A 14,522-nucleotide genomic window follows, 5' to 3' on the forward strand; every position below is an offset into this window, starting at 1 on the left:
GGGCACATGAGCCCTCGAATTTGTTCTTGCCATATTGTTGCAACTGAAATCAGAGTAGGGATTTTGAGTCTAGCCTAGATGTGGGACAACAGAAAGAGAGACTGGAAAACACAGTACATAACATGAGAAAGAATGGAGAGAAGACATCTAGATTATCTGAGGACATGTACCAGCATTGCGTCTGTGAAGCTGGAGGAACAGAAGTAGAAATTATGGATGGTTCGTCCGTTTCTGTTACTTGTGACCCAACCATTATACCCCATATAGACCTTGGTACCAGCAGTGGGATACAAAGAATGGATTTTAGGGATACGAAGACTGTTTTGCTTTAGCCAGTTTAAATGGAGTTTTCTGCCACTAGGAACTTGAGCACACAAACATAGATCCAGAACTATAACAGCACCAGACCTGCCCTGCCACACACGACGTGATTTGCTTTCCATCCATTCTTCTTTTGATTTTTAAGACATACGTCACATTGTTTCGCATTCCAAATTTGCATCTCCTAGTCTAAACTTATTAGAGACATCAGAAGCAGAATTAAATGGACTGTGCAGGATGTCATAATTTACTAGAAGAACTAACAAACACACTGAATGATTTTATCTTTGTTCTCTTAGAGTCTGAGATCAGGGTTATAATAACTTTTATTAAGCACTGCCTGTAAACAAACTACAGAAGTAGTAAGAATGTATTTTAATGTACACCTCAAAGTATTCATCCACAGCTGTGGCCAGAAGTAAATAAAAATTACTGTGAGACCCTAATATATAGTTTATTTCAATGTTTACTATCTTATTACTAAGGCAAGATTCACAGTCAAATCACCAGCAGCTGATTAGCCACACTTTTTCCCTTCTTAAATGCCTTCTCAGATTAAATTCCAGAAAGCTGTAGAAACATAAGTTAACCTTGAAGCAAAGATAATTAATTTTTAAGGTTGGCCAAAGAATGTGGATCCTTTATCAAACACGGAGCCCTCTATTATTCGGTAACTACTGCTTTTTGCTGCTACTATAGCTTCTGTTTCTCAGATACAGTTTCTTTCTTTGGAATAACACAAGTTCTTACACTCATAAAATAAGAATCCAATTTAGTGGCCCTGTTATCTGTCAGGTGTTCTGTCTCCCTGTAAGAGCCATACACTTGAGGATAATATTTGACTGTTCAACTAATACAGTTCGGCTTTTCCAAAGTTATCAAGCAACTAAACCAGAAGCATGGAGAAGATTAAAAAAATTACCATAACTATTACAGGTATTTTTTATACTTTGCATTTCTATCTGTACCCTACTGGGTCTGCGTATTTTTCTCTAGACAATCAACTGGGTGTATTCTAACTATGTGTGGCTTGAACAGTGTTTTCTTCCCAGGAAACCTCTATGTCATCAAATATTCCTTTTAACTTCCGGCAGACTTCAGACTTAAAGTTCAGATTTTATATCTGCTTCTGGCTTAGAATTCTGACTTGACTGTCATCCAAGCAACAGCTGCCAGTACCTGCTGGGCTCTTATTAAGAACTCTCTAATTGGCAGCATTAAAGTCTATGGGTAGAAAACTGGAAGGCCAAAGGATCATCTTGCCTGTGGAGTGAACTATCACCTTTTAGACTGGAGTCATTTCAGAGGCAAAAATTCCCCAGAAGACTCCTGAGATGTTTTTCTGATTCCTGTGACTGGCAAACAAAGATCTGGGAGGTAAAGCATAGAGGGAAACGTACCACAGAAGTGTTTAGGCTGGACATCACAGGGCTATGGACAGCCATGCATTTGTTGGACGGCTGTTTGCAAGCTGACATCAGTAACAATACTTCTTTGGGATCCGTAGCAACCTTGACATCAGACAGCCCTTTTGCCCAAGCTGATGAACCCACCAACCACAAGAAAGAAAAGACTACAGTGACGATGAAGTCCTACAGAGACAAACAGAAAGATAAAACAGGAAGAGAAAAGTGAGTTCTAGAAACAAATTGATTCGTTTATACAACTCTTCGGTTTGCCTTTTGAAAAATTCCAAGACCCCATAGCATTGGAACCATGTTGAGAAACGAATAAAAGAAAGTTTTGTGATACTGTATTTATATTTCTAGAAAATAGACTTATTAAAATCACAATAGTAATAACTTTTACTGAGCACTTATTATGTGAAGTATTATTCCAAGTTTACATGTATTAATTCATTTGATCCTAACAACAGCACTATGAAACAGATGCGAATCCTATCCCCATTTTACAGTTGAGGAAACTGAGGCACGAAGAGGTTAAAAAAGATTCTCAGAGTCATGAGTTAGTAAGTGGTGGGGGGTGGTGGGGGGTGGACAGGATTCTAAGCCTGGCCATCTGCTTCCAGGACCAGTGAGCTTGACTATTCTATACTGCTTTTCATGTCTGCTTTAAGGAACATTCATGTTTTTATTTAAAACAAGACATTAAGAAAGTTAAAAAGATTGAGGTCCTGCTTAAGTTAAATATGACACAATAGAAATGAATCACTTTCCATAAACAAACTTTATGGCTGAAGTTAGGATCTATGTCCTTGGAGTAAATATGTTATTTTGGGGAGCTAATGCAACCCTTTTCCCCCCTAGTACCATTTTATACAGAGGGATGGTATATTGTACTAAGGTATCTCATATGAGTTAAAAGCTCAGTCTGTCATCTATAGGCCTGGGGATGAATCCTGACTTTTCTGCTTAAGAGCTCTGTGTCCTTACGCACTTTGCTAAACTATTAATACTTGAAGCCTCAATTTAACCCTCTGTCAATTGGGATAATAACAGTATCTGTCTCACTGGATGGTGGTGAGGAGTGAAAATGTGTATGTTTGCCTCTTTTCCCCAGTAAGATGTCAGCTCCACGAGGGCAGGGCCTGTCTCTTTTGCTTATTGTTGGGTATTGGCAGAAGAGGTGCCAGCAACATTTGTTGAGAAAATAAATGAAAAAAAGAATAAATGAGTATACAAAATGGTCCCAATTGGGTTCTATAAATTTCTGTATAGGAGTTTACCAGGTGGTAATGGTAGGATTAAAGATGACTTTTGTTTTATATAAACTTGTATATTTTAAAACATTTTATAATTAGACCAAATAAAAACAGCATGGCAATGTGATCAAGGCACTGATTGATTATATCAATGGCTCGCCCAGACAGAACTTCAGGTGGCCCTATTTGTCCTTACAGCAGCACCAGGATTTATAATTAGACCAAATAATAAATGTCATTAGAATTGAGAGTTTTAGCATCAAAGGTTTCAGAAAGCAGCCTCAAGCCAAGTTTCCTATACCTGAGCAAAGTGTGACAATTTGGCAACTATGTCAAAATTCTAGCTAGAGTATAAATTAGCTTCAACTTTTTTTGGGTCTTTTGCTAAGCCTAAGTTTGAAGATACATTCAGGGAGAGATGTGGGAGCAAAGCCCTGACCCCACTTTCCTCCCATTCTTTAATCTACCAAACCAGGTTCATTTTGCCCAATGCTCAGCAAGCCAAAACCCCGACAGGCCTAGGACTGCAGCAAAGAAAAGATTTTTTTCCACAATAGAGCCAAGCGCAGGGACGGGAGAACAAATCCCACACGCACCCCCCCCCCCCCCCCCCAAAAAGCAAGGGGCTGCTGGGTGGTGGGGTATTTATGGGATGAGGAACAAAGCAGCAGGGCGGGCAGAGGCGTGCGGGGCGTGGGGAAAGGTGATTGGAAAAAGGTGCAGGAATCCTCATTCTGCGCAGGCGTAACGAGGCTACAGGCCTCTGCACGTGGCGTTTTCGACCCTCTGACGTCAAAAGGTCACCTAGAGGACACTGGCGCATGCCCAGATGAAGGGTTGTTGGTCCCATCCTCTCTTGACCAGCTCATCTGAAACTAGACACAGCTGACTCCAAGTTCCTTCTGCCTGGAGGACAGGCAAGTCTTAAAACAACCTTGATTAAGGAAGGCAGGTGAAATGGATTTAATCCACGGTTTCCCTCCAACTGGCCAAACCCAATTGGAACCCCATGTGATCCACGTAAGTCACCTCTTGGACACAGAACATGGTGGACAGGGCAGAGCGTCCATCAAAAGCTGTCCCAAACTAGTGGCTGTCTTAGGAAACAGCTGCTGTCACATTAAATGTGCTGTCACATTTAGAGTGCCTCCTATATGCCAGGCACTCTGCTAACCACTTACAGACATCATTCGCCTCACAGCGAGGTACTGAGGTTAGCCCTGCTTTTCTTAGGAGGAAACTGAAACACAGACAGGTCAAATACTTTCCTTATAACTAGTGCCTGGCTTGACAACTGTGCCGTATCATGAGCTCACCCTCACCCTCAGTGTAGCTGGATTCACTTTGCTAAGTCAGCTTTCAGGAATACCAGAATGAAGCTGTGAATCAGGAAACACAAACAGCAAGATAGAAGCTCAGCTCACAGAAGAGCTTTGGACTTTCGAAGACAGTATCGCTAAGCAGTGGCTGGATGGGATAACTTTCTGGGTCCACTCACAGATTGATTTCATTATTTCATTTGGAACACTAATAAAAGTGACATATGACTTCTAGAGAATGTCTAGTTTTTAACACACTATGGCAGAAGATCATTTGATCTTCACAGTAACTGCATGAAGGCGAAGACAATTATACCCATTTTACAGATTCAGGGAAGTTAAATATGTGTCCGAGTTGTCGTAAGTAACAGAGATTTGAATTCAGGACATTGGGCTCCGTGTTTAATGAGTGGTTTTCCATTACGCCCAGGTGTTCTGAAATTTGGGCTACCTAATTGTGGAGACACAGACATAGCAATGAATAACACTGAGCTACACAGGAAGAAATGCTTTCTCCTTCACGATTCTCTTGTAATCTGAGTAGTAAAGGAGAAAGTCTCAGCTGTATGTTAATATGTCTCTAACACCTATTTAACAAATATTGAATACCTACCTATCAAAGAAAATTGGCCCCAGGCTCAGAGCCTTCAGGCAAACAATGGTACCTGGCTGGAATACAGTACTCTTTATTTTCCAATGATTCATTTCTATGTTTATCTTCTAATTATGTCAAATAATGCTGGATTTCTGTATCCAGGAGTGGTACAGGAGTTTCTTAAAAAATAAATTTTATTGAAGTTACCAAATAATTTAATTTAAAGAATAACAGTAAATAATTTCTGGCCCACATGACAGAAGCAGGGCAGAGAATGTCTGAGGTTTGGAAAGATCTGCATGGCCACATCCTGGGCTGGGAACACTGAGACTCTAACCCAGTACTATCTCATAGGCACAGAATGGGAGCCAGAGATGCGAGTCACATATGTAACTTTCAGTTTTATAGTAAACACATTAAAAAAAAAGCAAAAAGAGATTGGTACAATTAATCATATTAATACATTATATGTATATAATACAGCTCAATATATAAAAATATTATCATTTCATAGATTATAAAATTATAAATAAGACATTTTACTTTTTTTGGTATTAAGTCTTTAAAACCTGGTGTAATTTATACCTACAGCACATCTTAATTTGGTATTAGCTCCATTTCAAGTGTTCAGCAGTCACATGTGCTACGGGACGCATAACTCCAATCCACAATTAACAAGTGGAAGCACTTGTTGAGGGTCCACTGAAAGTGATGCCCTTTGTCTTGTTTTGGGTCACTGATGTCACAATTTTTCTTGGTACTTGAGTCTGAGATGGCCCTGGTAGCCATCTTTCAGCTTAGCTTTTACAAGGCCAGCACGCCTCTTGCATCTGTCCTGGCCTATAGGATTTCTTACGTAGGTTGATAGGATGCCACAATCCATTGCCCCAGTGGTCTGGTGGAGGACTGAAGGCAGATCAATGACCAAAGGGAGGCGTGGGTTTTTGGTACTGGCAGCCAAGGGAAGAGATGGGCCCACAGACACAGCTCCACTAAGTGGGAGCTGCATTTCAGCCTAGATGTAGGGGGAAAGTCTGACTTGACCCCTCTATTCTCAACACATGTGCCAGGATGGTGACTGGTGAAATGGGATGAAATATGGAGTCCCATTTTACAGATGGGATAAATTGCTTAAACCCAGCTTGAAAGATGCAGAGCCAGGATTCGGACCCAGGGAGTTCGGCTCCAGAATCTGTGTTTTTTTTCTAAAATATTTATTGGAGGACAGTTGATTTACAATGCTGTGTTAGTTTCAGGTGTACAGCAAAGTGAATCAGTTACACATGTACATATATCAGAATCTGTGTTCTTAATCTATTATAAAAGCACTCTGTTGCTTTTAGAGGCCCATGATTTTATTGACTCATAATAAAAATTAAGTTGCAATATTCATAGTTACGGCTATCATTTACAGAGCAGTTACTACGTACCAGACACTGTGTATTTCATGTATCACTCATTTAAGTCTCATAATAACACTTTGAAGTGGCTATTATTGACCCCACTTTACAGATGAGAAAATCAATGTTCAGAAAGATCAAGTGAGTTGCTGGAGGTCTGAGAGTCACTAAGTTGCTGAGCTTTGTTTGCGACCAAGGTTTGCAGGGCTTCAAAGTCTGTGTCTCTCATCGGAAGGTGAACCTCATTATATTCCAAACCAGCTTTGACGGGGGGCGCACCGTGTGTCAGGCCTGAGGTTGATGTGCTTTACACGTTTAGCCTCAGTTCAGCCTAACCACAGCACTATGGATTAGCGTTAGTTTTTCTATTTTACAGATGAAGGAGGAGGGCTTAGAGAAGGTAAGTGATTAGAGGAATTGGGTACCAAACTCAGATCTGACTCCAAATCCCATTGATTCGTTCATTGGTCCATCATTTTACTTGTCCCTTTTCCCAATCATATGTTCAGTATTGATTATTTTCCCACTCTGGGCTGGGTACTGTTCTAAAAATGGAGGAGGGGCTGGCAAACACTGGCCAAAGAACTGTTCTCGGCCCTCAGGTGGTTTACATCTCTGCCCTTTCTGCACTGTCTGGGTTGTTTTATGTTATTACTGCGAGATACACTATCAGCTAATCAGGATCTTGCAGAAAGAAAGCTGCAGTGGACGGGGCTGTTCTGTTACAGGGGCTGAGTAATAATCAGTCATCTGGTTCCACATGTGAAGAATCTGGCTGACAATGGAGAATCAATGTAGGATTTCATTTCTTTTTCTCTTAAGTTAAATTTGATTATGATCGACACACTGCACTTTTTCAGTCTGTTCCCAGAGAACTTTATCAATTGATTTGTGGTTGTTCAGCTGTGGAACTGAGGCCTCCTGTTTCTTCTTGTTTTAAACTTTTCTTATGAAAAGAAAAAATTTTTTTATGCATCTCTCCCTGTAGCTCAGTGAGAGACAACTGATTTCATAATCTGGGTGCAAGAAGGAGGTGTTCTTGGCTGTCTGGCGATCTTGGAGTAGATGCAAGCTCTTCAGTAGCTTGCTGCAATGCTGTTGTAAATCACAGGTTAAAAACATTCCTTACAACCTGCTCTGAATTCCAATCGATCCAGCCTAAACCTTTCATTACAAATAGCACAAACATTTCCAAACAAGTCCATAATAATATAAGAAAATTAATAACTGCTCAAAATAAATTAATAGTAATAATATTACTAATAGTAGCTGCTATTGATTCAGTGTTTACTATAAGCCAGGCACTGTGCTAAGAACTTTACATACATTATTCTACTTTCTTCACCAAGAATTTGTGAGGTAGGTCTTATATATAGGTTTTTAGGAAAGAATCACCTAGTAGTTCACTCTACAGTCTTTGGAATCTGGTAGCCCTGGGTTCAAATCTCAACTCTTTCTAAGTAGCTCTGGGACCCTTTAAGCCTCAGCTTTCCCATCTGTAAAAAGGGGCAATAATATATATTTTCATAGGGTTTTTGCTAAGGATAAATGAGTTAATTCAATAAAATGCTTTGCTCAGTGCCTGACACATAGTAAGCCCTCAATGAATTTACACACACAAACACATATATAGGCAAATTCTATACATAATAATGAAATATATAACAGTATAGAAAAGTGTATTAGTATTATTCAGTGGGTTTTGATGGTCAAATTAGGTGGTTCATTCATTTATTCAACAAATCTCTAGTAAGAACCGATTAGATGCCAGGTCTTAGGAATGCAGTAGTTCATAAAAACAGACATGGCCCCAGTATTCATCCTGTTGGAGGAGAGAAACCTGACTCGCATAACCACAGAAGAATGTGTAATTGCAAATGGTGATAATGGCTTTGCAGGAAAGGGACTTCGTGTTTTTAAAACAAACAAAAAATGCGTGTGGGTCACTGGCCAGTCTAGAGGGATGGGGAAAGCTGCACAGATCTGGTTGTATCCAGAATTCTTTTAGGTTTGTTCCTTGGGTGGCTCTCAAAGCAGACTCATGTTGAATAATAAACACACTGCAAAATGACTTATCTGGAAGGCCTATGAATTGGCGTGTAGAGGGAGCTTTGGGCTTCTCTTTACTACCTGCTTAATCCATGCCCAAGAAGGATGCATGCTGACATTGGTCAGGACCAAGAGGGAAGTTTGAGTGGGAGGCGGGGAAGCTTGTTTATTGGGAATTTTGGTGGCCCACATGTCTGCTGAGGCTATCAGCTTTCTGCACTTGCTTACCTGTAATTCTCTCCCTCTAAGAAAGCCAAGCAATAAACAGAGTGAGACCCAGGGGTAAAAAGATCTAGGATGGATCTGCTTATATATCTAAATGTTGGCAGAAGAGTATTCCTGCCTTTCCGGACCCTTGTACTCTACAAGTCTGTAAGCCTAGGGAAACAACCAGGGATGCTACTGTTTCCAGGTGAGTCGCTAGCTTATGTAGAAAATGACACTCTTTCCAAATAGTTGCATACTGGTTTTGACACATCTACCAGTAAGTATAGAAACAAGTAAGATGCCCAAGTCTTAGACCAGAGGTGAGGCAACTGCTGAAACCAGTTTAGATGTCTTAAAAATAATTGGGAAAAATCATATTTGTAGAGTTAGTCAAGGCTAAGTCTGGAAATTTAGAGATGCTTATTGAGCATCTTATCAACCTTTTTTATTTTTATGTATTATTTAGCATTTCTAAAATATTTTTGGGTCTGCCATCGAAGCAACTAGATGAAAATACTAAGGTTTAAACAATTCACCAGCTTTGTCTACTTAACATGAAACATCTGGGCATAGTAAACATATCTGGAAAACACCAGATGTCAGGCAGCATATAGATGAAACATCTGGAGGAAATGCAGTATATAGGAGACACGGTGGGAGGCTTGAAGTCAAAAGCAGCCCGATTTGAACTTCATCACTCACATGTACCTTGGACTACAATGTTCCTTCAATGTGTGAACAGATAGATAGGTAGACAGATACATATGACTTGGGAGTCATATATATGTGATAGCACATGCACACTTTTAAAAAAACAGATGACACACAACTACTTTTTTTCCTCCATACAATGGCAAACAGCAGAGACATGGATAGTTAAAATACGAGGCAATCCAAAGTAATTTCTTAAACTGTCTAAAAATTTAAGTTGCCCCACCACCAACCTATATTTAAGAATGGATACGTTTTATAGGAAATCATTTCAAGTAAGCTACACTGAGAAACTGTGACTCAGAAAATGCTAGCAGACCTTTAAGGGGCCACCTTCCGAAACAAGTCAGCTCCTTTTTGAACCCTGCTCTGTGCTCTCTTGCTATCGCCTTCCCTGAAACTGGAAAAAAAAATGCTTCTCTGGAATTACATAATATTAGAGTGGGAAGGAACTGCTGAGGAGATAAATCCAGGCTGTCAAATACTCCTTTGAAAACATAATCCTATTATTAACTTACTATTCTACACTACTGATATCTCCAGATAGGACATGGAAGAATTGATATGCATGGCTGGAAATAATACACAGACTTAGAAATTCTCTGGGCTTCGGTGCTGACATCTGTAACATGGAATAGGAGCGCCTACCTTACAGGATTGGTGTGAGGATTAAAATTAAATACAAATGTTAATCATGGAGACTGGAGTATTTTCATTGTTGCATTTATGAAGGTGGTAAAGATGATGTAAGCTTCAAGAGACATGGCCTGATTATGTCATGGTCAGTGATATTTGACAATGAATTCAGCTGTAATGACTTGCTTTTCCCCCCTTCCCCACTCTGTATTCTGACGTTCTTTCAAAAATAGATTCACTCTGCTGAGGTTAAATTCATATGGCCAAAACTTTGTATTTTCTTAATACAGTCTAAAGTTCGAGTCAGTGGTTCTCTGCGGATAGAGCTTCAAACCTATTTGGCAACGACCAGGAGTGTGCGTGTGCGTGTGCGTGTGCGTGTGTGAATATATCATCCGGTTACAATACATGATAGAAAAGAACTGGGATAATTGTGTTAAGACATGAAAGGCCATTTGAAGAAGTTCTGCCTGGGATACACTGGTCACTGCTACATTCTCAGAAGGCACACAGTATGTGCTATTTAAATTCTGTTCATATGTTGACCTCACTCACTGGAATGTGAGTTCCTTGGGGATGGAACAGTCTTAGCCACCTGTGTCCCTGTGCCTAGCCAAACGTCTGGCGTGGCTTCTCATCTATACCCACTGAACGCAAGAAGAAAGGGAAGAGACTTCACATTTGGCAGTCACCCAGAGTGGAAATCATTTGGATTTCAAAAATCTCACGTTTTGTAAATTATTTCAAAGATATAAGAAACTCCTAACACTGGCTGCCTATAAAAAATTACATGACTGGAAGAAAGGGATGGAAGAAGGGTTTGGGGGGGTTGTTTTTATTATTTTTCTTTATATCTATCCCCCCGTACACCCTTTCAAATAACTGGATTTGAAAACTTTAGTATAATTTTAGAATAGGCATATTTTACTGGATTTGACCTTCGGCAATTGTGAGAAACTTTCTGTTTAGGGGAATGATTATGATTATATTTCACACTTCCCTCCCACCGACTTTTTTTTTTTTTTTTTTTTTTGCAAGTGAGCAAGCGGTGTTAGCACAGTTAGGTTCATGAAAAGAGCTGCTATTTTTCAAGCATTCCTTCTGCCTTCCTAGAATTGAAGACCCATTATTCTGTCATATATCAACCCATCTGTCAGCCTGCAACAGATGGTTAAAATGAAGAACTTCCAAAATACCAACGAGGAAATTATCCTGCACTTCACCATCCACAGCTTAAATTCAGCCTGACTTAAGAAAATTCCTTCGCCACTTCCCCGCTCATCATACAAAGTGAAAACGAGGGAAAATACTACATTTGAATTACAAATTAGAAGCCATTTCCCGAGAGGATGGTTATTGGATTCATCGATGTTGGCTTCACTCTGCCAGTTGGGGAGAAGACAGACCTGGGTTCAAGTCTCAGTTATGCTGGTTCTCAGCTGCGTAGCCTTTGGCAGTTTATTTGACCTTGTGGGTCCTTATTTCCTTAACTGAAATAGTAGACAGTTAATGGCCTGTCTTAGAGAGTTACTGCGGGAATGAAAAAAGAATGGCTAATCTGTGGGACAATATCTTGCACAACTAGGTACCCAATAAATGATAGGTATTATTATTTTCATCATCAGTTCTTCCTTCTGTTCTTAGCCTATTTCTCATAAGTCTATTCCAGATGGAAGATTCTGTGTCTCTGGCAGGCAAGATTTGAGCAGGTGCCTAAGGACAGAAGGAAGGCAAACATGAAAAAGTGGCAAGGTGTGGATGAATCTGAGTGTGTGTCTGTGTGTCTGTCTGCAATGTGTGCTGCGTGCATAGTGTAACTCATGGAAACACGGTGTTGTTGTTTGGTGTGTGTTTGAGGAGAATGAACAGGGAGATGCGTGGAATTGAAATGTCATTGCCTTCTGCAGGAATCCGTATTTTGTAAGCCTGAAGGGACCAGGGACTTCTGCCCAAACACTCCCCCAAAGAGTCATCATATGTTTTCTTGGTTTTCGTTTTCAGTCTGGATGAAATAAATATTTGTGATTTATACCCTGTCGAGGCATAAATATTAATGGAATCATAACTTCTGTTTCTTGCTTTATTTAGCTGATTCCACTTATTTTTGTCAGTTCTATCATATTCCCAACATATAACTGTTAGAATGTATCACTCACAGTTTTTTTGCAGTGGGAGTTTTGGGGAGGATAGCTTCCTTTTCCCCAGTGCTATTCTTTTCTAAGTGCCAATGTGCGTGATAAGAGAGAATGGCAGGCCTGAAAGCTCTGAGAAGCAAGGTGTGTCCAAGAGCAGCGCTTCTCCACTTTAGGTGCCACGGATCACCTGGGTATCTGGTTGAGATGTGGATTCTGATTCTGGTTCAGCAGGTCTGGCGTAGGTCTGAGAGTTTGTACTTCTAACAAGCTTCCAAGTGATGCCAGGGCTGCTGTCCAGGGACAGACTTTGAGAAGCCGGGTCCTAGTCTGTGTGGAAACTTCCTCCCTAAAAGCGGCCCAGCCCACACCAGAAGCCACTGCTCTCCACTTCTGCTCTCAAGGGCTTTCCCGCTATTTTGTACACATTGCCACCCTGCCTCACTTTCATATAGGTAGGTCTCATTTTCCCACTTCAATTTTAAGATAACTTTCTTCTTATTTTCTCTCTTCCAGCATTTTTGAGTAATTGCTATCCACCAGGCACTGTGCTGAGTGTTAACCTCATTTAATTCTCAGTGATAAGGTAGGTACTATTATTACCATCAATTAACAACTGAGAATATAGAGGCACAGTGAGTTGAAAGAAATTGCCCAGGGTCACCCAGCAAGCAAGTGGTAGGCCCAGGACATATACACAGTTTGACTCCAGAGCCTGGGCCCTCAACCATTATGGCTTTGCTAAGATTATGTCTTATTGAAACTGTGTCAAATATATTTTTATACCTACTGCCACACCTAGTCCAGTATTATTTTTAATAGATATAAGCAGAGAGAATAAAAATCTATTATACAAATAAAGAAGAAACACGTATGCTCTTTTTTCCTTTTTTTTTCATTTTTGCTTCCCAAACTGATGGCTTAATGAAACCTGTGGAGCTGAGTATCAGGGGATTAGGACTAACATTATCATACGAAAGTCCAATAATAGGCACTTAGCTAGAACTGCATATTATTAGAATCTGGTCTCGAGAAGTTATGCTATGTGGACACAGCTTGACCTATGGTATATTAAAATCTGCTATAATGAGATCTCATTATATACCATATTGTATCCTGTTGATGAGAGGAAGAAATGAGCTGTTAAAAAAGTGAAGGTTCTACATAAGATATTCTTAGTCACAAAGAGGACCATGATTCCACACAAATTTGCAGAAATTAGTTGAAGATGTAATAATCTCGCACCAGTTTGCAGAGCTGCCCCTGCTAAGTGCCACTCATAATCTTTTTTTAAAAAGAAAAAATCTTTTCCACTATTACAAAAATGAAGCCAAATAGAAAGTGGGTTTTTATTTTGGAGCACAAAGAAAGCTGCACCCTGTTCTGGAAGTACGTATATAACACCCTGGTTCCAGATTTCAGGAACCACCCTCATTCCATTTATGCACCGTGGCAAACAGTATTGAAACTAGCGGAAAACACCTGGGAAATAAACATTTTGCAAGTACCTTGTTTTGATGATTTGGAGAGAATCTGAAAGCTAAATTACGGTACCTGTTAAAGTAATTGTGTGTAGCTTAAGGTAAAAAGAAATCCACACTTGCAATAATAATAACCTTTTAAAATGTGTTAGAAATACGAGTTGAATCATGCACAATTAGAGATGGGGTCTAAGATTTTTTTGTAATGAGAAAAATCACCAAGAGTGGAAATAATCCTTGATAAACCTTTCAAGTCTCCCACACTGTGGGCCGTCCTAGCTGCGTGTATGCATAAGGTTGTGGGCTTGTGTTTGGAGGCCATGTATGAAACATACGGAGCTCTGAGCCCTGGAATTTCTTCAGTTCAGGGAGATGTTCCCACCGAGATGGACCATATTGCTGTGTTGATGCTTTTTGGTTGGATGGAAGACCAAGTGCCCGCAGGTTGGAAATGTTTTATGTTTCTATGTATCTTTCTTATATGTGGGCACACATTTTTTTGTTTTTGAATTGATCATTGAATGATCATATGTCAGATGCACATACAGTGCACTCGGCTATGTTGTGGGCTTGGAATGGCCATCAGGTCTGTTTGTTTGTTTGGTTTGGTTTTAGTGACAACTCCCTGCCCCTACCTTACCCAAAGGTTTCAAAACAATGGTTCCCAACCTAGGGCTCCCTTGAACCACTTTGTGAAGTATCAATTTGGAACTGAGACTGGATAAGTCTTGTTTCTGGTTTAGTATGTAGCTTTTCTGACAATATTCAGGACAGTGGTAGAAACACACCCCTTGGAGGTCACTTCTTTACCATTTTCCCATCTCCTTAGTTTTCATTCTTTAGAGGGTCAGGAGGGCACAGGGGTTAATTGCTATAGTTTTGAAGTCAGTGCTGGATTCTTCATGGCTGATTCACTGTGTGACTTTAGCCAAGATCCCTGAACCCTCTCAACCTCAGTTTCCCCATCTGTAAAATGGTGGGACAATACCTACCTCCAAAAATTTTTGTG

At 40.1% G+C, this 14,522-nt stretch overlaps 1 protein-coding gene across 2 annotated transcripts in view; it reads right to left on the reverse strand.

Annotated features, from left to right (window-relative positions):
* SYNPR (synaptoporin) overlaps positions 1 to 14,522 on the reverse strand; it is a 297,141-nt gene that overhangs the window by 3,957 nt on the left and 278,662 nt on the right. For both annotated transcript variants that reach the window (XM_082344817.1, XM_082344818.1), the window contains one exon: positions 1,722 to 1,913. In XM_082344817.1, coding sequence (XP_082200943.1) covers positions 1,722 to 1,913 — 192 coding nt within the window. The remainder of the gene's footprint in view (positions 1 to 1,721; positions 1,914 to 14,522) is intronic.

The sequence above is a fragment of the Balaenoptera borealis genome (genome assembly GCF_965194805.1).
Source record: "Balaenoptera borealis genome assembly, chromosome: 12".
Lineage (NCBI taxonomy): Eukaryota > Metazoa > Chordata > Mammalia > Artiodactyla > Balaenopteridae > Balaenoptera > Balaenoptera borealis.